Source organism: Galeopterus variegatus, unplaced genomic scaffold (genome assembly GCF_000696425.1).
Source record: "Galeopterus variegatus unplaced genomic scaffold, G_variegatus-3.0.2 Scaffold743, whole genome shotgun sequence".
Taxonomy (NCBI): Eukaryota; Metazoa; Chordata; class Mammalia; order Dermoptera; family Cynocephalidae; genus Galeopterus; species Galeopterus variegatus.
The window spans coordinates 94,747-117,958 of NW_007726854.1; the positions used below are offsets into that span (position 1 = coordinate 94,747).

General features: G+C 36.6%; 1 protein-coding gene across 2 annotated transcripts in view; it reads right to left on the minus strand.

The window, feature by feature from the left end:
* Positions 1-23,212, minus strand: part of PIK3R4 (phosphoinositide-3-kinase, regulatory subunit 4) — an 83,274-nt gene that overhangs the window by 22,636 nt on the left and 37,426 nt on the right. For both annotated transcript variants that reach the window (XM_008571994.1, XM_008571995.1), the window contains exons 8-13: positions 20,265-20,410; positions 18,274-18,477; positions 11,597-11,798; positions 9,559-9,746; positions 8,576-8,786; positions 5,648-5,813 (exon numbers count right to left, since the gene is read on the minus strand). In XM_008571994.1, the coding sequence (XP_008570216.1) occupies positions 5,648-5,813; positions 8,576-8,786; positions 9,559-9,746; positions 11,597-11,798; positions 18,274-18,477; positions 20,265-20,410 (1,117 nt within the window). The remainder of the gene's footprint in view (positions 1-5,647; positions 5,814-8,575; positions 8,787-9,558; positions 9,747-11,596; positions 11,799-18,273; positions 18,478-20,264; positions 20,411-23,212) is intronic.

Below are 23,212 nucleotides of genomic sequence, written 5' to 3' on the forward strand. Positions count from 1 at the left end.
TTTGGGATCCGTTGCCGGGCACGGAAAAAAAAAAAAAAAAAAAAAAAAAAAAAAAAAAAAAAAAAAAAGATATTGCAGGTTCAGTTCCAGACCACCACAATAAAGTGAGTATCTCGATAAAGTGAGTTACACAAATTTTTTGGTTTCCCAGTGCACTTAAATGTTATGTTTGCACTTATATTGTAATCTATTAAAGGTGCAATAGCTTTATGTCTTTAAAATCTACATTCCATAATTCAAAAATATTTTATTGCTAAAAAATGTTAATAATTCCTCTAAGCCTTCAAGGAGTTGCAATCTTCTTGCAGATGGAGGGTCTTTGCCATGACATTGATTACTACTGACTGATCAGGGTGGTAGTTGCTAAAGGTTGGGGTAGTTGTCGCAATTTTCTTAAAATAAGAAAACAATCCTTTGTTATCATTCTAAAACTTTGTCGTCATTTCAACAATGGTCATAGCATCTTCATCAGGAGTAGAGTCCATCTGAAGAAACCACTTCGTTCATCCATAAGATGCAACCTCATCCATTAAAGTTTTATCACGAAATTGCAGCAATTCAGTCACATCTTCAAGCTCCACTTATAATTCTAGTTCTCTTGCTATTTACACAACTGCAGTTACTTCCTCCACTGAAGTCTTAAACCCCTCAAAATCTTCCATGAGGATTGGAATCTGCTTCGTCCAAACTCCTGTTAATGTTGATATTTGGATCTCTTCCCTTGAATCACAAATGTTCTTCATGGCATCTGGTGAATCCTTTCCAGAAGGTTTTCAATTTATTTTGCCCATATCCATCAGAGGAATCACTATGCATGGCAGGTATAGCCTTATGAAATGTATTTCTTAAATAATAAGACATGAAAGTTAAAATTACTCCTTGATCCACAAGCTGCAGAATGGATACTGTGTTAACAAGCAAGAAAAGCACATTAATCTCCTTGTACATCTCCATCAGAGCTCTTGGATAAACAGCTGCACTGTCAATGAGCAGCAATATTTTGAAAGGAATCTTTTTTTCTGAGCAGTAGGTCTCAACAGTGGGTTTACTTAGCAAACCATGCTGTAAACAGATGTGCTGTCATTCAGGCTTTGTTGTTCTGTTCATACAGCACAGGCAGAATAGATTTAACGTAATTTTTAAGAGCCACAGGATTTTCAGAATATTAAATGAACACTGGCTTCAACTTAAAAGTCACCAGCTATATTAGCCCCTAACAAGAGAGTCAGCCTGTCCTTTGAAGTTTTGAAGCCAGGCATCGACTTCTCCTCTCTAGCTACAAAAGTCCTAGATGGCATCTTCTTCCAATAGAAGGTTGTTTTGTCTATTTTGAAATCTACTGTTCGGTGTAGCCACCTTCATTGATTATCTTAGCTGGATCTTCTGGATCACTTGCTGCAGCTTCTACATCAGCACTTGCTGCTTTACCCTGCACTTCAACATTATGGAGATGGCTTCTTTCCTTAAATCTCATGAACCAACTTCTGCTACCTTCAGGGTTTTCTCCTGCAGCTTCTCATCTCTCTCAGCCTTCACAGAATTGAAGAGAGTTTGGGCCTTGCTCGGGACTGGGCTTTGGCTTAAGAGAATGTTGTGGCTAGTTTGATCTTCTACCCAGACCACTAAAACTTTCTTCATATTAGAAATAAGGCTGTTTCACTTTCTTATTTGTGTGTTCGCTGAAGTAGCACTTTTAATTTCCTTCAAGAACTTTTCCTTTGCATGAACAACGTGGCTAACTGGTATAAGAGGCCTAGTTTTCAGCCTATCTTGGTTTTTGACATGCCTTCCTCACTAAGCTTAATCATTTCTAGCTTTTGACATAAAGTGAGAGATGTGTGACTCTTCCTTTCACTTGAACACTTAGAGGCCATTGTAAGATTATTAATTTCAATATTGTTGTATTTCAGGGAATAGGGAGGCCCGAGGAGAGAAAGAGAGATAGTGGAACAGCTGGTTGATGGAGCAGTCAGACCACACACAACATTAATCAATTAAGTTTGCCATCTTATATGGGCAGGATTCATGGTGCCCCAAAGCAATTACAATAGTAACATCAAAAATCACTGATCAGAGATCACTATAACAGATATAATAACAATGAAAAGATCTGAAATGTTGCAAAAATTATCAAAATGTGACACAGGGACATGAAGTGAGCACATGCTGTTAGAAAAATGATGCCAACAGACTTGCTTGACCAGGGTTGTCACAAACCTTCAATTTGTAAAAAAACAAAATATTTGAGAAACAATAAAACAAGGTATGCTTATATCATAAAGAAAGCCAATCTTAGCCTTAAAACTAACTCTCTGAGTTTATTCTTAGTTATTGCCTTAGGATATGTGCATCATAAGACCTGTGAGATATACTGTCAAAAAGTCCTCCATGGAAGAACAGCATTGCACTGGAGGGCACTGTATGAGAGTGGCCCCAACGGCCTTACTAGGTTTTCATGCTACTTGGCTTTCTTACTGCATTTGAGAGAAGACTACGAGTCCCTCTCTTAAAATTCTCTCCTCTGCTGCAGTCCATGATATAACTTAAATGATTTTTTTCTCTCTTGTTTTCTGGCCCCTCTCTTCCTGTCTCCAAAATTCAATTTCCTAACATTCAGGCCTCAGGCATTTGTTGTCCTTTTTACCTTCTTTCCTTCAGAGTGGCAATACCACTCAAAACTTTTACTTTCAATACTACCACTCACTCCAAAATATGACTAACACTGACAACTTTCTTGTGCACCCCTCATTTTACTCCAACTCTTCACTGTAACAAAATTCCACTAAGATTTTTAACATCACCTCAATTTCAACAAGTACCAAATGTATCAATCTCCCCTAAAACTAAGAAGCAAAATGAGCCAGGAATAAGGTAGCACAGGAAGAAGATATGGAAAACATAGTTTAGAATACTATAAAGGAGTAAGCTGAAAACTCTGCAAAAGTTTAGAAAAACAGCAATTTTTCTAGAACTAGTCCCCAAAGGACAAACTGAAAGTTTAACTCAAATAAGAAGAAAATGGCAGAGCCAAGATCCAGATGGCGTAAATCACCAATCATAATTCAATGAGAAAGTTATTAACTGGGAACAGGGTGGACAGCCAACATAACACATGGGGGAAAAGACTCAGTAGTCAGAATGTACTAGTAACATTTCCAAAGAAAACATATCAGTTTTGCTGCTCTTTGGCTTCTACCAGCTGTTTCCCGCTTGTCTCTGGCAATAATAAATGCTTCTTTCTTCCCTCATAAGTCCATGAGGGAATGTGATGAGGGCAACATATTCTGTTCCCCTGCCCTCTTCCCCACCCTGGAATCGGGATGGAGCACCTCCAAGCCAAGGCCTTCTGCATTCCACGAATAAGAGAGCAGGTGTTACAGCCAACCAAGAAAGCAGTTGCATCCAGAGGAGATCCAATTTCCTAATCATGATACAAACTTCCCAAAGACTATAAAACTGACTAAATTGCCAAAATCTTGGGGAAATCATTGCCTGAAGTATGACACTGGGATGCAAAAGGCATGACTCTGATAAAAATCATTTGGAAATTAACAAGCAGGGATTTTGCAAAGTAAACAGATGATTTCAAGTTCCTACTTCAGAAGTTTACCTACGTTAATTAAACTTATCCTCCTAATAAGAAGTGAGAATTAATGCAACTGCTGATGATAAAGAACCATTTGGAGAACAATTATCAGAAGAGGTACTTAAAATGCTAATCAAAATGCTAATAATGATGGGGGAAAAAAATCAAAAGAATGGTTGGAAGGAGGGAGGGGACAGGGATTTAAGGGGAAAGGACATGAGGAAACATCCTGTTGTGATGGTCATATTCTGTATCCTGAAAGTTCAGGTTGCAGAAATGTAGGTATTTGCCAAAACTCATGGAACGGTTCACTTAAGATCTGTGTTCTTCATAGCTCATAAATTTTATGTCAAAAAAGAAAAAAGTGCTATATATAATTATTGAACTTCAATGATGTGCATGCTGAGGTTTTTGGAGGGTGTGTACTGATGTCTACAGCTTACTTTGAAATCATAAAAAAAATGGATTGATAAGAGGTGGGATAGATGGACAGTTCAAAGACATAGAAAATATAGTAAAATTATTAACTATAGAATCTGGTTGGCAAATACATGGATGTTCACTGTGAAACATGTTTAACTTTATTCTAAGTTTGAAAATTTCATAATAAAATGTTCACAAAAAATTGCTACACGGGCTCAGGATTCTTTCATTGATTTTTGTGTTCTGATCAACACAATGCCAAGAGAGAATGAACACGAAAACAGTAATTAAGCTTAGTGTAAAAAAATAGAGCCCTTTTTAAAAAAATAATCAGCACAGAACTTTATCATACTGGTACATAAGAAATAAACTTTTTAATTATTTGAGTTATCAAAGACATATTGTTGTTTGACAATTTTGTAGTTGATAATGGTCAACAAAGTGATAACAAGAAAAGCACCAGACTCCCCACATCATTTTACATAGATGAGATTTAATTTTGATTTCTAGTAGCTTTCTTTTCAGACCAAACTAGGCAAAGAACAAATAAGAATACGGTAGAAAAGACAGAGAGAAAGAGAAAGAGAAGGGGGTAGTGCAGACAGACTGCAAATCTAGTAGAAACAAACTATAAAATCATATAAATCTAAAATATTCGTGCTTATAGTAATCACACTTATTCAAAATCACCTCATGCATATTTAAAGTCTTAGGGATTTCAAGTCAGAAATGATCTCTTTCTTGTTCACAGCAGTGGGGCAATGGTATAGTAGTTATTTTCCTTATAGAGCTAGCCAGCTATTCCATTATTTTTTGAATTTTCTCTTGCTCATACTCCATCTAATCCATTCAGCTCTACCATTGAAACACATCCAGAGTCTTATCATTTTCCACTATTGCCACTACTACTACCCTGGCCAAAGCCACCATCTCTGGCTTCAATTACTGAAACAGTCCCCTAACTTCTCCCCTGCCCCTCTTTGGTGTATTCTCAACTGAAAAGCCAAAATAATTCTGTCAACATCTAACTCAGATCATGTCTCTCCTCTGCTCAGAACCCTCCAAAGGCTCCCATCTCACTCAGAGTCAAAGTCAAAGTCCTTTACAACAGCCTACAAGGCTGGCCCCTCTTGCTCACTCTGCTCCAGCACACAGACCTATCTGATGTTCCTCAAATATGCCAAACATCTTTCTTCCTCACGACCTTTGAAATTCCTGCTTCCTCCACCTGGAATGCTCTTCCACAAGATATCCCCATGGCTCTTTCCCTCACTTCTTTTCAGCTCTTTCTTCAAATGTCATTTTCTCTGTGAAGCATTCTCTGGCAAATTTATTTAAAATTCTACCCTATCCTACCCCTCCTACATTTCCTATCCCCCTTTTCTGTTGTATTTTTCTCCATAACATTTTTTTTTAACCATCTAACACACTTTATGCCTTACTTATTTATACTTTTTATTGTCTCTCACTTTCCACTAGAAGGTAAGCTCTACAGAAGAGGGATTTCTGTCCATTTATCGTTGTTGTCCATTCTGTCAATTTATCCTAGAACCTAACACTACTAATTACAGAGTTAGCACTCAATAAATATTTGTTGATTTTAATGAATGAACTGATCCATTCCTGAGCATATGCTACCTGGTGGTGGTGGTCTTCCCTTCCATCTTTTGACTATTCCAGATTTTCACTGTGCCATCATTTGAACATGTTGCAAAAAGTGAGTGTTCATCAGAGACTCTAATTCGATTCACAGCAGATTTGTGTTCATGAAGATGTGCAACTAGTAGACCTTTAGGACGCCACCCTAAGGAAAAGCAAAGGAATTATCTTAAACTGTAGTTCACAAATACAATCTCCCCCTTACCTTCCAGCCACAACCACTGACAACCAGTATAAAAACTAAATAATTAAAAGGTACCAAAACTAAAAGAAGTAAAAAAGTAATTAAAAAAAAAGGGGGGGGGGTACCACCAATGACTAGCACCTACTGGACCACAGCCAGAGTAATTCTGTTGACATCTAACTCAGATCACGTATCTCCTCTGCTCAGACAGATTATCATTTACTAAGTAAGACATCAAGATAGTAATTAAATATTGCTCAAATAGCTTCAGAAAGACTGCACATGGGGCCATTTTCCAGCATGTGTGAAGGCACAGCAGTCACTTTCCCCTAAAAGCCCTTACTACTGACTCAACAGCATGAGGTAATGATTACCTTGTCCTAGAGAAATTGGGCACTAGGGAGGTAGCTTGAGCACAAAAGTCTCAAAGACCCAGCTCCACCATACCATAAATGTGTGACCTTGAGCTATTTATTTAAATTCTGAGCTTTAATTTCCTCAAATGTAAAATGAGAGGTAGATTACTTAACTCAAAGGGTGACTATATGGACAAACAAGATGTAAAAAAAAGTCTAATATTGTCCCTACCCCATAGTAAAACACCCAAATGTTGGCTGATTCCTTCTCTACCTGCAATCATTTATTCTATGGTATAAATGCATTAGTATAAATGGTGTTATAAATTACAGCCTCAGAATGTGCGTGAACTTTTCAGTACTTTTTCATGACATCTATAACCTTCTATATTTTATTATGTATATTCTTCTTGTGTATAATTAATTTCCTCTAATAAATTATAAATTCCCCGAGGCCAGAAATCATGTCTTATCTATTCTGAATCATTCACAATACCTAGCATAGGTCCCCCTGCACATAACTGTCTTCAATGTTTGATGAATAAACATTTTTTGTATTAAGTATAACATTTCATAACATTTAATATTATTTAATTTTAAAATAAAACAGAAAGCTATACTGAAGATCACACTGTACTGGGAGTCAGCACCGTGCCTGAGTAATAACAATGTCTTTTCAGAATTTCTTTTTACCAAGAAACAAAACTAAAACCAAGTCTACTGCCAAACCTAGCTTACTCTAAGATAAAAAATAAAACATTTCCCCTTGGATCTCTAGTTCACATGTATAGAACAACGGCTGAACATGATTTTTAAGGAGGATATGATGAATTTGAAAGTGATCAAAAATACTTTGTAATAAAGTCTAGGTAGTATGCCAGGCTAGGTTGAACATTTCCCTCTAGAGAAAATCAATTTCATATAACTACTCAAGAGTGGAAAGAAAAGAACAAGAATTCAACAGTCACTACACATTTCTTTTTTTTTTTTTTTTTGGAGGCTAGCCAGTATCAGAATCAAAACCCTTGACCTTGGTGTTATTAGCACCACATTCTCACAAGAGAGCTAACCAACTTGCCCCCACCGCACATTTCTTGAACCACACACTTTTTTGTGATTACTGAATAAAATGTATTACTCCACTTGAGTATAAAATACCACTTATAAATACAGATTCTGTCATAAAATAAAGTAGATAGCATGTGGGCCGGCCCGGTGGCGCACTGGATAGTGCGCCGCTTGGGAGGCACGGCGGCACTCCCGCCTGAGGGTTCGGATCCCACATACGGACCGGTTCCCGCTCACTGGCTGAGCGAGGCGCGGGAGCAACGCTGAGGGTTGCGATCCCGTTGCCGGTCCCCGGTCCGGTACGGGGGCAACACTGAGGGTTGCGATCCATTGCCGGACACGGAAAAAGACAAAAGACAAAAGAAAAAAAAAAAAAAAAAAAAAAGTAGATAGCATGTGGTCAAATTTTTTTCTGTTTTTAAAGCAGGACTGGTGAATAATATTCACTTAAATCACAGAAACAGCTTAAACACTGCATGATATTTATTCAGAAAGGAAAATTTATGTGACTAGAGATGCCACTTACCACTTAACAATATTTTCTAAATCTTTAAATCATTGACTTCTACCAGCATTTTCCCCAGTCCATACCAGAAGCCCATGGAAATTCACATGATTTTTAAACTTTTACATATAAGCATGCCATGCATTTTTTCTCAGTTTTCAAGTTAAATTTTTATTATTAAAATCTAAATACAGAAATTCATTAAAAATCTATAAATCTAATGTCTAAGACTAGCTCTGCCACATTACACTGGGAAAGTCTGTTAACACAGCTGAGCCACATTTTCATCTGAAGTATCTTTAAAGTGTCTTTTAATCTTCTCAGAACATAGGAGTATTTGCCCCAAATCTTAATGTTGGTAACTGCCAAGTGGTGGAGTTATAGGTGATTTTTTTCTCTTTTTTAAAGTACCCATTATTTTCTAAATTTTCTACCTTTTTCTTAAAGAATATAAACAAATGTATATTAAACCCTCCAGAAATTAAAAGCAGGAGTTTACCTCAAAAAGCTTGACATTCAATGAGAAAATGGCATAACACAAGACTGGTAAAATCTAGTACTATAAATGGGGAAAACAAAGTACAGACAGGCTAAATTATTAAGTGACTGGCCTAATATGACAATGCAAGTTTCTCCCAGAACTAAAAAGTTACAAACTCCACAAATAATGACATAAGATTTCTCACTTATTGCTTTTCCTCTGGGCTTCCCAAGTGACAGTTTTTTCTTATTTCTTTTGTTCTAGGCTTAGGCACCTAGGCTGGAATACAACTACTTATCAGTGGAACTTTTACCAGGTGGTGGTGGTTTACTCTCCCATTCAGCATTTTCCATCATCTGCTTAGCTATCCTCTCAGCATTGCACTGCTCCCGCTTCTGCTGTATGAGCTGCTGAAGTTCAGTTTTACAAGTTGTGATCCGAATCTGATAGGTGGATGGTAAAACTGTACTACTTAAAACCTGAATTACTGGTTTTTTATTTTGGACATTTGTCACTTCTGAAACCTGCAAAACAAACAGAATTACAGGTATTTATGTCATAAGCAAAGTACATTTGAAGATAAAAATGTTCTAGCAATGCATTATACCAGCTCTTTGTCCTTATTAATGTACCAATTTTAAAATTTATTTAAATAACATTTTTCCAATGAAATCCTAGTTAAAATGAAGTTTAATCATAAATGTTACATCTCCAAACCTTTATGTTGTATAAAAAAAAAATTATCAGCACAAAAATAACATTAAACAAAAATCCTCATTAATTTAAGTGAAAAGAAGAAATAAAATTTCAATGTATCAGTCTGGTTCAATTAATATTTTTCATTTAAAATATGATTGGCTAGGGAAGAGTTACTTTAAATTACAAACTTATTTCAAATATATCAAAATCATCATGACATTTATCACACATAGCAAACTTTGGACTTGTTCCCAGAAGTGTTTTTGCTGTTTTACAGATATAACTATGTTATATTAGAGGAGGAATAAAAAAGATCTAAAAGATTTCACTATAGCCTAATTATAATCACTGTTCATAATAATATCTTCACCCACAATTTCAGATCACTTTATTGGCAAGTACTCTAAAATGAGATCTTTTGGTGCTTCCAATAACTAGATTTCCCCTTGGCTATAAAATAAAGATAAACTTGTCTTAGAAATATGTCCTCTCTGTCACCATATTGATTTTTCCAATACAGTTCACAGCCTGTAAACATCCAAAACAGCAGAATGGAATTCAAAGTCATAAGTAAGGCTATCGCCTAGGTGACAGTACCTGTGGAGAAGTTGACAAAGGGACACAAATGCCAGCAGAGGACTCGGAACGAGGAGGCTTCCCAGTTTGCATCACCTCCTGGTCACTCCCTTTAGGTAAGACCTGTGGGATGTTCGCTGGTTCCAGTGACCCAAACATGCTTTTCCATTCTTCATTTACATTTGAGTCTTGTTTTACATGTTTTCTAGCTATGAAAGTATATTCAGAATAGTCAGTCTGAAGGTAGCCTTTAAAACCAGTATGTGCTTTTATTGCCTTTTTCTTGGGGGAACAACAATGGACTTCACATTCTATTTGTTTCCTAAGATCTCCAATTTATTCATATTTATATATCAACTCATTAACTCTCATTTCATCTCTAAGGCGGATGCAACAGATGCCCTTTCAATGGTGTTAATAATTAGACCTAACTGCTTCCTAGTTTCCCAAGGCTAGCTCAATTTCAAGTAACTGCTTTATCTGAAGAAGCAACAATAAAAAAAAAACTTTTTCAAATGTCACTGACCACACTGCTAAATATAAGCTCTCTATTTTCAGTATCGGTTATTCGGAAAACAAAAAAGAGCAGAAGAAACAAAAATTCAATTGCTATACAGTTACCTCCTAACTATAGACAGATGAGAAGCCCTTTACTTTTGTCTTTGTCCAATTACCAAAAGTGTATGAAGCAACAAAGTTCTAGCATTATAACATGCATAATTCAAGATCCTGATGCACAGTCCTCCAACTTTGTAAACCACATAAATTTAGTATAATGATATACTATCATATTATTTTGCAAAAATAAAATATAGTTTTATAACTTGCTTTTCCCCTACTTAACTAAATACCTTGAACATTTACTAAACCATTCCTCTATTAATGGACATTTAGATTACTTCCTTTTTTTTTTCCATTGAGAACTTTATTATACATATTTCTTCACATGCCTGTCATTGTTTCTTAGGACAAATTTCCAACCAAAAACAGTAAGTCAAACAGTAAGGATGTTTTAAATTACAGTGACTGATGTCCAATTGCCTTCTAAAAAAATACGTTTACTTTATAATCTCACCAATAGTGTATGAAAATGCCTACTTCCCCACACCCTTGCCAAAACTAGGTATCATCAGTTTATACCGATCACATAGGAAGGAAATGGCATCTCATTATTTTAGTTTGGATTTACTTAATTAAACATGCATTTCTATCCTATCAGTTGTCTGATCAAATCCTTCATCCTTTTTGCAGAGGGGGATGGTGCTTGCTTTTTTCTTATTTATTTGCATGATTACTTTATATATTATAGATGGAAACCATTAATAATTAGGTTGCAAATAATTTATCCCAAATTTGGCAATTAGAGGTTTATCATAAGTATTATTCATTAGCTGCACTCAAAATCTGATGCTGCAATAGAGGAATTATTAAAGTATGTACTTGCCAATAAATATATCTGCACAAGAACTTAAAAACCTCATACAATCAATGCCAACATCATAAGAGCTGACAGTTCCAAATCTCAAGACTTTAAATGGTTAAGCCTTCTCTGGTCTCTACTCTTTTGTATTTCATTGTTAACAGCAAGACCATTCTTTTAAGTTCACTGAGCATTACCTACTAATAACAAACCAGAAATCTTTACCTCATTTTACATAGATTTTTGGCCTTGGGTTGGTAGTTGAAGGATTAAAAACAGAATTTAATTTTCAATTATACACCTCCATAAAGGCAACATAATTTTATTATAAGAGTGAAGCTGTGGAATCAGGCCTTAGTTTGATACATACAGAACTGTGATTTTGGCAGGTTATTTAATCTCTTAATGCTTAGCTCACTTCCGCACCTTTCCTCCTCCAAATCTCACTATTTAGTACAGTCAGCTATCCACATACTTGGATGTGAAACCCACAGATATGGAGTGCCGACTGCAATGGAATCACTGTATTTGAAAGTTCTACATCAGGGAAATAGGGCTTTTTATTTTATTATTAATTAGCTAAAAACCAGCTAATAACTAATAATAACAAGATAAACACTCACACACAAATGTACTAACCCCGCTTGTCATCTGGTTCTTGCTTGGTTTTAACAAGATCAACTTGTCTCCCAGTTATGCCTAATGCTGCCAAGTCAATTACACCTTTCTGACTACTATCATGAAGATGGCTCTGATCCACTATATTGGCCTTTGCTTTGTTAGATTTCATCATGAAGTCTTTCAGAGCCAGAAGCTTGTCTTCCTCTTCCTCTGTCATTCCCTAAAACCAAATAAAACCATATATTTAGGTTATTTTCACAAGTAATAACAATAGGCCTTGGAATGACTTATAGCTGAAGAGTCAAACCACCCAATTTAAAATTGAAAGAGTCAGAATGGTGAAATGAAGCAAGCAAACACAAGTGAAAAAGAAAGTATCAATGCAGAACAACATGTCACTGCTGGAATCTCCCAGAACACTATTAGGGCACTTTCTACCTTTTTCATGATTTACAGCTTAACTTTCTTCCTAAACGGTAGCATTCAAATATAATCCATCTTTGAAATTTCCAAATAACTTAACATAATGCCTGATATCTAGCAGATCTTTAACACAGTATGTGACTGTTGAATAAACATTTAGTATCTAAACAAAAATTCTGAATGTACAATATCAAGCAAAAGAAAGTGTACCCAAGGGCCGGCCCATGGCTCACTTGGGAGAGTGTGATGCTGTTAACACCAAGGCCATGGGTTCGGATCCTATATAGGGATGGCTGGTTAGCTCACTGGCTGAGCGTGGTGCTGACAACACCAAGCCAAGGGTTAAGATCCTCTTACCGGTCATCTTTAAAAAAAAAAAAGCGTACCTACTTCAACCTTGCTCCCAGTTGTGTTGAGAATATTAAATGAGGCTTTATATGTGAAGACACTCTATCATACTTAAAACGTATTTAAGTACAATAATCATAGAGGGATCCTTGATTAAAATTTTTCCTGGTATTAACCTGAGATTCTTTATTTTCACTTCTCCTACAATTCACTTAGAGTCTCTATTTTATAGCTATAGTAAGAGTTCTCTTCTTTTTGTTAGTCCATGTTTTAGTCCACAAAAGGGAGAGACATAGTAAGGGCCATAAAAAGGAATAAAGTACTGATACATGCTACAACATGGAGTAACCTTGAAAACATGAAGACCAGTGAAAGACAAACAGACACAAAAGGTTACATATTGTATGATTCAATTTCTATGTAATGTCAAAAATAAGCAGAATCCATACAGACAGAAAAATTAGTGGCTGCCAGGGGCTGGAGGGGAGGGAAGAAGGGGGAATGACTGCTAATGAATACGGGGTTTCTTTTGGGGGTGATGAAAATGTTCTGGAATTTAACAGTGTTGATGGTTGCATAACTTTGTGAATGTACCAAAAACCAGTGAATTTAATGGCATATGAATATTTTCAACTAAAAAAATGTTAAAATGCACCATTAAAAAAAAAACAAAACATGTCCGCACGCACACACACACACAAACGTTACAAAGAAAATTACAGGACAAGGTTGTTTATAAACTTAAATGTAAAAATACCCAATAAGGTACCAGCAAACCAAATCCACTATATATAAAAACATTTTATATTATTATTTATATACTATACAGACTGTCCTTGACTTATGATGGTTCAGTGTTACAATGGGTTTATTATGATGTAACCCCATCATAAGTCAAGGAGTATCTGGACTTATGAAGGTTTGACTTACAAAATTTTTTGACTTTACAATGCATTTTTGGTGTATTAAAGTATATTTGACTTATGATATCTTCAATTTACGATGGGCTTATTGTGATGTAACCCCACTGTAAGTCAAGGAGCATCTGTATATTTATTATTTTACATTACTTGAGTGTTTTATATAATAAAAGTGTTTTATATAGATACATGACAAAATTGTGTATATTCCAAATATGCATAAAAAAGGGTAGTTTTAAATAGAAAAGTCAATGTATTTCACCACATTGATAGAGTAGAAGAGAAAAACCATAAAATGATCTCAGTAGATGAAGAAAAGACATTTGATAAAATTTAACATTCTACAATAATCCTCTTAGCAAGCCAGAAATAGAAGGAAATTTCCTTAATCTGATAAAAGATTATACAATAACATCATACTAAATGGTATAATGTTGAGAGTTTTCCCTCTGAGATGAGAAACGAGGATGCCCACTACCACCAATTCTATTTAGTACTGTACTGAAAAACCTAACTTAAATAAGGAAAAGAAAACAAAGTTATTCAGACTGGAAAAAATGAATAAAACTATTAATATTCATACATGATATGACTGGGAATATACATAATTCAAAAGAAATATATAAGCAAATTATTAGAATTAATAAGTTTTAAATAAACTTATTAAGTTTAATTGGTTGCTGGATACAAGGTAAAAAAATAATATTTAATATACTAATTATAATAGCATTTAAAAAATTAAACACCCAAAATATTTACAATAAAAGGTGTGTAAAACTTTACAAAGTAAACCTGAAACTTTATTAAGATAAATTAAAGAAAACCTAATAAAATGAAAACATATACCATGTTTATAGACAGTAAGAGTCAATACTGTCAAGAGTTCAGTTCTCTTCTACAGCTTCAATGAAATCTCACAATATACCAACAAATTTTCTTGTATAAAGTAACAAAGCTAATTTGAAAAACCATACAGAAAATATAAGTGGAAATGTAAAGAACCAAGGATAGCCAAGACAATCTTGAAAAAGAAAAAAAAAACAAGCTGGGAGATTTTATTCTATCAGAGATCAAGCCTAAGTTATAGTAACTAAGAAACTGCAATACTAGTCTATGTCCACAAACATATCCACCGACTTCTGGTTCTAGCCATGACAGAGTAACAGAGGCAAGATTTGCCCTCCCACTTTAAACAACTCTAAAACTGGACAAACAATTTGAAACAACACTTTTCAGTCACAGGAAAACAGGCAGCGCAGGTCTGAAATCCCTAAGATAAAGATGAGTCCTATGACTGTCCCAGCATACTGTCTAGGTAAGAGTTTCTGGGACATGGCATAAGGAGAAGGAACAGAGTACAATAGAGCTGAGTTTAAAAGACAGATCAGAGTTCAAAAAAGCCACAAAGGCTAAGTTAATGGGGCAGAGGGCTTCAGAGACCTACAGAGGGCTCTCCTTGAATCTTCGGCTGAATATTAAACTATGTATGCATGAAGAAACTACCTTTTGCCCCAAAAAGAGCAACCAGAAAGCCGTAGGCCAAACAATTCTCACAACTCACACAGGGCTGGGAATAATTCACGGTTCCACCAGCCAAAGGTGAAAGAACTTAATATACACAGAGCATTGTGTCCTCATAAGTCCTCGAGAGTGGGGCTCGATTGACCAACTAAAGGTAGCTGTGGACCTGTCCTAAGAAAGCTTAAAAGTGAGGTTTAAAAGGATGAAACTAATTTCAAATAACTGTACAACAGAACAAGTCCAACACTATATATAGGAATTCAGCTCCCAACAACATAAAATTCATAAACAGAGAAAGAAACTGGACAGCTAGGGGTCAGGAATTGGAGTAAAATTTACATTTTATTATAGATACGTACACCTTTTCAACTTTATACCTGTGTTTACACTACTCAGTCACAAATTACTAAAAAAGTTAATTACAAAAATTAACTGGCTGGTTAGCTCAGTTGATGAAAGCATGGTGTTATAACACCAACATCAAAGGTTCAGATCCCAGCACCAGCCAGCTACAAACACACACACAAAATTACTAAAATAAAAAACATTAAAAAGTTAAAAATGTATCTGTCATTTTTTTTAAGTAAGGAGTGAAATCATTTTGTGTTCTTTATTAGTGCCTGATTAAATGAAAACAAATAAAATGTGGAGCTCCTGTGGATGACAACTATCTAAAACAGCCCTGCCATGTGTCATCTCCTAATGGTAAGTCCTACTGAAAATCTGGAGTACAGACAGATTCCAATTCCCATATGGGTAATGTTCCAAAAGTGCATTTTAAGTCTGTTATCTGGAATTCTGAACATATTTTCCCATAGAAACAATGCTACTTTACCCATGATATATCACAAGTATAGTCCTGTACAAAAGAGCACTGTAGAACCCCAAGTAAAAAAAATTCTGTAAGAGTGTTCAGAATTACTGCTTGAGCAAGGTAAAAACACATCTCTTCTTTCTGTACCCCAACATTAGGAACAAGGCCTCAACTCCTACCTCCAAAGCCTCCCCTGGCTCCAAGCCTCTGCTAGTAATCCCAAGAAACTCAGGTAGTATAGGGACCAAAAAGAAGTGAACGTAGAGAAAGGGCTTGAAAGGGGCTGGAGGAAATAAACTGCACATAGGCTTCTTCCTAAGTCTGTATAAAACCCAAGCAAGCTTCTCAGTTTTTGCTCTGTTTTTTGTTTATTTGGAGAGGCAACATGGCATAGTGAAGGAGTGTGGGCTTTGGAGTTAGATAGGTTTAAGTTCAAGTGCCAATACTGAAACTTACTGCACTACATGAGCACAGGCAAATTACCTACTTTCTTTGTGTTTCAGTTTCCTTATCCATAAAACAGGGACAACATCTGTTGTTCAAGATTGTTGTAAGGACAGTCACAAGATATGGAAAGTATCAACGAAGTAGTAGACTCACTGTAGCTGACGTTGTTCTGCTATGTCTTCTGAAGACCTCAGAGATTCTGGCCTGCTTTCCCTGTCCCTTGAACAGAATATATAGTCTCCTAACTCCTTAGTCCCCTATTATCACAAGAAACAATGTAAAAGAGGGGATTATTGGTTTCTCTTTTTCCACTCAGTCAAATGAAAGATAAACGAGGGACAAAGGAGAGCAAGAAATGACATTTCACAGGAATACATGTCAGTGAGTTTTAGTGATTTTATCATGGTACCCAGTAAGGGGGCTGGCACTGAAGGAGCAGCAGTAGCAGAAGGGCTTAGGAGAACAGCAAGATATAGAAAGTAGAGAGGCTATGGGAACTGCGCCCTCCAGCTCTGTCTTTTTACCCATAGCAGTGGCAAAACCTACACCTTGGCAAGGTATAGAAGAAGAAGGGACTTGGGGCTCGGATGGTTCCAAGTAACTCATGACTTATAATGAAAAGGGAATTTCAGGATGGAGTCTTTTAATTTAATATATAGGACTGGCAGAGGAGAAAGAAATACAAAGAGTCACAATGTCCAAGCCTGAAGAAACATTTAGATTCAGATGGATTTACTGCATGCCCAAATCTTTTGATGAGGATTACTTACTCGGGAGAAAAACCAGAAAACTATGATTCAAAGTAAAATTTTCCATGTTGCTTTCTAAAATATAAAATACACTTAATGTACAAGCCAAGGTTAAAAGAAAACCCAGAGAAAAAGCTCTTCATAAATTCCAGTCACATCAAATTAAGTCCTTAAGAATATAGGAAACAGAACCACTGTCCTGGAAGAGACATTCAGAGGCAGTCCCAGCCTCAAGGCAAATCTATATCTAAAAGAACCAAAATGGTTATTGACTAGCCTCCATAGAAGCCTGTTCCAATGTTTGATCACCCAAACCAACATTTGGGCATCAAACGAAACTGGATATTCAGTGACAAGTACAATATACAAAAGGATTTACATTGCAAAACTAATAAAATTCTTGCTCTGCAACTGAATGCATTGCATTTCCTCATCTTCTTTGGTTAGACAAGAGATGACTGACAAGAATTCTCTATAAAAACGTTCTACAGAATTAAAGGCAGTCATTAACATTGTCCCTCAGGGCCGGCCCAGTGGCGCACTGCGCTAGTGCGCCGCTTGGGAAGCGCGGCGGCGCTCCCGCCCGAGGGTTCGGATCCCACATGCGCACTGGTTCCCGCTCACTGGCTGAGCGAGGCGCGGGGGCAACACCAAGGGCTGCGATCCCGTTGCTGGTCCCGGTCCGGTACGGGGGCGACACTGAGGGTTGCGATCCGTTGCCGGACACAGAAAAAGACAAAAAAAAAAAAAAAAGAAAAAAACATTGTCCCTTAGTATTTGCCTTATAGCTCATACAGCATATATTCAGCAATTGTATTCTTTATTTCTAACCATTTTTATTCCTATCTTGACTTCCACACATCCCTCATAGAACAGAATACTGAATCTTGACTTTAATGTTTCTAAAGAGGCCTTAACAACACCAAGTATAAAAAAGAGATTGCTTTCTACTTCTAACAAGATTTGTTAATCAATACACATTCATAGGCTTTTTAATATACAGCAGTAAACTGCTGGTTTATTCGACCTAAAATGCATTATAAATCCAAGTTATCTCAACTACTTGCATGTAGTGAGAACTCTAAAAATATGGATTAAAATGAACCAGCATTTTTCTATATTGTATCTGTGTTTTGCAATCAATGTTTCTTCTAGCTGAATTTTATTACATTTTTAGAGAAATATGGAATTGAATCAAAAATATTACTTAAATATGTTATTTCTACTCTTTCCCTCACTTATTTAGCCAGTAATCACAAAAGAAACTTAATAGGGTCTCCCATGATTCCTTATCATCACTCTAGTATCTCTGCTTACATACCAAAGCAAATGAATAAGATGTGTGCCAGATTATTTACTCATTTGTTATGGTATAACCTAATCAATCAAAAATGTTTTTAATAGCTAAATGGATGCTCCAATAATTTTATGAAATTTTAACTGAAATGTAAGATTTCAGAAGGGTGATACAACCTGTGAGAGCAATTTCTTCAGAAGCTGTGCTATGGCAGGATCCTCAGGCGGAGGGCAGTCAGGAAGAGACCCATTTCGCTTCTTTTGACGCATGTGAAGATGTCTGAACAAGCTAGTGATATCTTTAGACCTCAAAGCATAATCAAATATAGAACGACTTACTGGCTCTTTTAAAACACTGAGCAGAACAAGTTTTCTTTCAATCTATATTAGAAAAATAAAAACAATCAGCCAAAAATACAACATATAGTACAGTTATTTTCAAATTTAGTAGACACAACCTGTGTAAAGTTAACATAGGTATTTGTTTTCTCAGAAAATGAGAGATAACAACATTCACGATTTTTGTTTAGAAGAAAAAAAGGATACTAGTGAGCTTTAAAGGACTAAGGTATTTCTTACTTTTCATTGTTAGCACTAGAGTACACACCTGTGTCTATCATACTGGAAGACTAACAATAGATACCTATACCAGAAAATTTTAGGAAATGAAAAAGAGTCTTTTCTAGATCCCAAAATGTCAGATGACTTTCTAGACCTAAAAAGCACTTACAGTTCACAGGTCTAACAGTCAGTAGGTACTGATCCAGAAAAGATGCTCAATAACCACAGGTCTTCCCTTCAGTCACCATGTTTTCCCAGTAGATTCAACCACTTCTAAAAAACATTATTCTCTCCACAGGGTTCATAAAATCTCTCCTTTTATTATGCCCAAGAATACTTTCATTGTCAATGCAAATTTAATAAAAAGGGATGAGAACTACTACCAGTTACCAAGAGGACTTTCTTTAGATATATTTAACTACCTGGTGAGTTGGCCAAAGGGAGCCAGCATAAAAGGGTATCTTTTATCTAATCCAAATGGTAGAAAGTAAGATTCCTGCAGCAAATGCATAATTAGCCTCTCAACTCCTGATCCCGGCCTTTCAAAGTATTAAAAAAAAAAAAAAGATATAAGCAAAAGTTTAATGAACAAATTTCTAAACAGAATAGCTAGTCAGAAGGAGTAGATAAACATTTTAAGAAAAAATATTTTTTGGTAGAGTTATCATCTTTCACGTATATAAAAATTGCTCTTGGGGTAAAAATTTTAAATTCTACAAACTCTATGAAATAAAGAATGATGATCCCCAGAAATGGATGAATCTGTGAGGAAAGTAAGAACTGAAGGCACAGCCAAAGCTTTCTAGTTTCCAGAGTTTATCCAAGGCCATTTTCTTTAACCAAAGGGAAGGCACACTGAGATATAAAAGTAGGAGAAAGCCAGAGAGGCACATGAATTTCCAAATGGGAAAGAGTATTGACTTTAAAAAAAAAAAAGTATTCCGGATACTTTAACAGCCAGAATTATCTTTCCTTCAACATTCCATTCAATTTAAATATCTATTTTAACAGTTGGCTGTCCAGCAAGATGAAAGGTATAAACACTGGCAAGCTGGGTAAACAAAATTTGCCTCACATAAACCAAAGACCCAAAGTTCATCATCAAATGCTATACTGCTGGAGGTAGAAGTGGGTGGAAAGGGAGGAGTTCATTAGATTAAAAAAGAAAAGAAATGAGAACCAATTAGTGGTTAAAAAAAAAAAAAGTATGAAAAAGACTTTTTCTAATTAATTATAAGTGATGCCTTTGGCTGGAAGTTATACTTTTTACAATAAAAGCAGAGGTCCATCAATATACATTTCTACTACATTACATTTCACTTTAATGTCAGATGCTTTATAATATTATGCAAAAGGAAATAAAGTATGTACTACTGTGTACTGTATTATGCATAACGATGCATAACGATACAATACTCTCTTGAACTTTTCTCACCTTCAAAGGTGCTTGGTCCATTGACTTAAACTAGCCTGAGAGGAGTATGAGAATGCTATAGCCCAATTTAAATCTTTAAAAAAATTTTGTTCTAAAACTAGAGCTCTTTAAACATTTTTTAAAAGATGCTCAGTTTGGAGTGAAGATTGATTCCAAGTTGGAGCATGCATACCTGTATTATTGGTTGCGTAATATATGGGTCAAGATAAGGCATCAGTTTACAGTAGACATCAGCTGTACTTATTTGATGGGCTACCACTGTGATAAATCCCACGGCACCATAGCGTATCCATAGATTGGGATGACACAGGAAAGGGGCTAAAGAGGGGGGAAAAAGGTATGGATCAAATTAGCTTCAAACTATCAGGATAAACAACCTTTCGCCTTATAATTGATAAAGGAACTGTACCACAATGTTACTATTAGGTGACTTTACATATTCAATTGCCCTGAGGCATAAACTCAACCAAATGAACACATTGTTATCACAACATTATTATAACATCCTAAATATCAGCAGTACCATAAAAGAATAAAAACAGTTACCTCCTTTCTGAGGATTTAAAATTTATAGTTTAGCCATGGCTGAAAATGGGTATATACGTACTCACTTATAACAGTGTATTAAAAACTATTAGAGATATTTAAAAGTCCCAACAAAATACAACCAATTATTACTCCCCTACTTGCACCCCCACAGAAGTTCAAGGACACAACATCTACCACCCAAGAGGCAGAGAAACTGGAGAGTTATTATTTCTCCAAGCCATGACATAAAGATTAAAAGAACAATCTGACCCATATGACGTTCTTTTTAATGCAAGGGTATGATCAAATCTAATACATAATTCATAATCTCATTCACAAGACATTATGAATGAAAATTAAAAAGGCAGAATACATGGAGCCTGTTCTTAAAAAGTTTAAAATATAAGATGAAACCAGAAAATTAAATGTCTTTTCATCCCTTTTATTTTAATGATTTTATGTATTAAAACTAAAATCAATGATTTCAACTAACCAGTTAGACTAATCTGATTTAGAATAAAACTGAAACTTCTAAAAGCAAAAATAAAAACTTTTATTAGCTCTGATCATGCAGACATTAGCCTTCAGAAGTTATTTATTCTTTTTTTTTTTTTTTCTTTTTTTCCTTTTTGTCTTTTTTCGTGTCCAGCAACGGATCGCAACCCTCAGTGTCGCGCCCGTACCGGACCGGACTGGCAACGGGATCGCAACCCTCGGTGTTGCGCCCACACCTCGCTCAGCCAGTGAGCGGGAACCAGTCTGTATGTGGGATCCGAACCCTCGGCGGGAGCGCCACCGCGCTCCCAAGCGGCGCACTGTAGCAGTGCGCCACCGAGCCGGCCCAGAAGTTATTTATTCTTATAAGAAGTTCATGTTAATAGAAAAATAAGAATATTATCATATGCTAATGATACCTATATAAAAAGGGGAAGGAAAAAAGATGCATTCAAATTCAAAATATCTCTCTCTAAAGTTCTCACATTTCCAATTCTTCTAATTATACACAAAGAAGGTTTCAATTATTTCATAAACACCCTATAGCCTCTGATCCATCCAGCAAGGTAGGGCTGGTATCTTCCTTTTGACAAGAGGAAAAATGAGGACTGGAAAAATGGAAAACACTGAAAAATCTCCAAAAAGTAGCTAAACACATAATGGCTTGACAGGAGTTGGGCACTGTTACAATGAATTACTGGTCCCAGTTCTTAACTTCCCTGTATTACACAACGGCACACATACACTTAGTATGTACTCATGGTATACAAAAGGTACTTCTCTGCCCCTTGATTTCAGATCGGTCATATTACTCACTTTGGCCAGTAAATGTTAGCAAATGTAACACAAACAAAAACTTGAAATGTGCTGCATAGCTACGCTTGCCCTCTTGTGCTTCTGCCATCTGCCCTTACCATGCGAAAAACATAAACCTGGGTAGTCACTGCCCCTACAATCAGGGCCCCAGAATGAGACAGATGGATCACAGTCACCACAATCTGGAGATGTACATCCTGAAACAGAGTCACTCATACAGCCTGCAGATGCATGATGAGAAATTTATTAAAGGTTTTACTGAGTGCTGATAACACCGAGGTCAAGGGTTCAGATCCCCGTACTGGCCTGCCACCAAAAAAGAGAGGAAAAAAAAGGATTTACTGAGATTTTGTGGTTGACTGTTATACAACATTAATATATCAACAAGTAGCTAGCTGACTGATACAAAGCACCCCAAATACTCAAAAACAAGATGCCTGAATCAAAAGAACTTCCTATAAAACTATGAACTCAATCTTTCCTCTAACACATTCCAATTATCTGGAGAAAGGTGAGTATTCATAATATCTAAGTGAGAAGAGTGTAATTTTCAAAAGGATTGTCAAGGAAATCATGATAATCACTATCAAGTATCGAGCAGCAAGCACCAAGCAGCCCCCATGCACCCAAGCTTCAGGTGAGACCCCATGGACACAGGTTCCAGGGTCACCCCACAGACCCAGGCTCTAGGCTCACCCCATAGACTAAGTCAACAGGCCCACACCAGTAGACCCTGGCACTGACCTGTCCCCCATGGACCCAGAATTGATGACTGCCTCAGTGAACTGAAGCTCCTGGCCCAACTCCGTGAACCCAGACATTAAACCGGCACCTGCAGAACCAGGTGCCAGGCCCACCAACCCACTGATTCATAATCAGGCCAGCCCGTCTAAGGACTCCAACAACAACATCAACCCCACCAGACAGCCACCCAGAATCTCAGGACAGGCTAGGCTGGTAAAGGGCTTTCCCTGTTCAAGCCAGTCTGTAAAGACTGGAAGAGGTGCTTACTTCTTCAAAAGTACAGACACCGGGCCAGCCCGGTGGCGCACTGGATAGTGCGCCGCTTGGGAAGCGCGGCAGCGCTCCCGTCCGAGGGTTCGGATCCCACATACAGACCGGCTCCCGCTCACTGGCTGAGCGAGGCGCGGGAGCAACACCGAGGCTTGCGATCCCGTTGCCGGTCCCCGGTCCGGTACGGGGGCAACACTGAGGGTTGCGATCCGTTGCCGGACACGGAAAAAAGACAAAAGACAAAAAAAAAAAAAAAAAAAAAAAAAA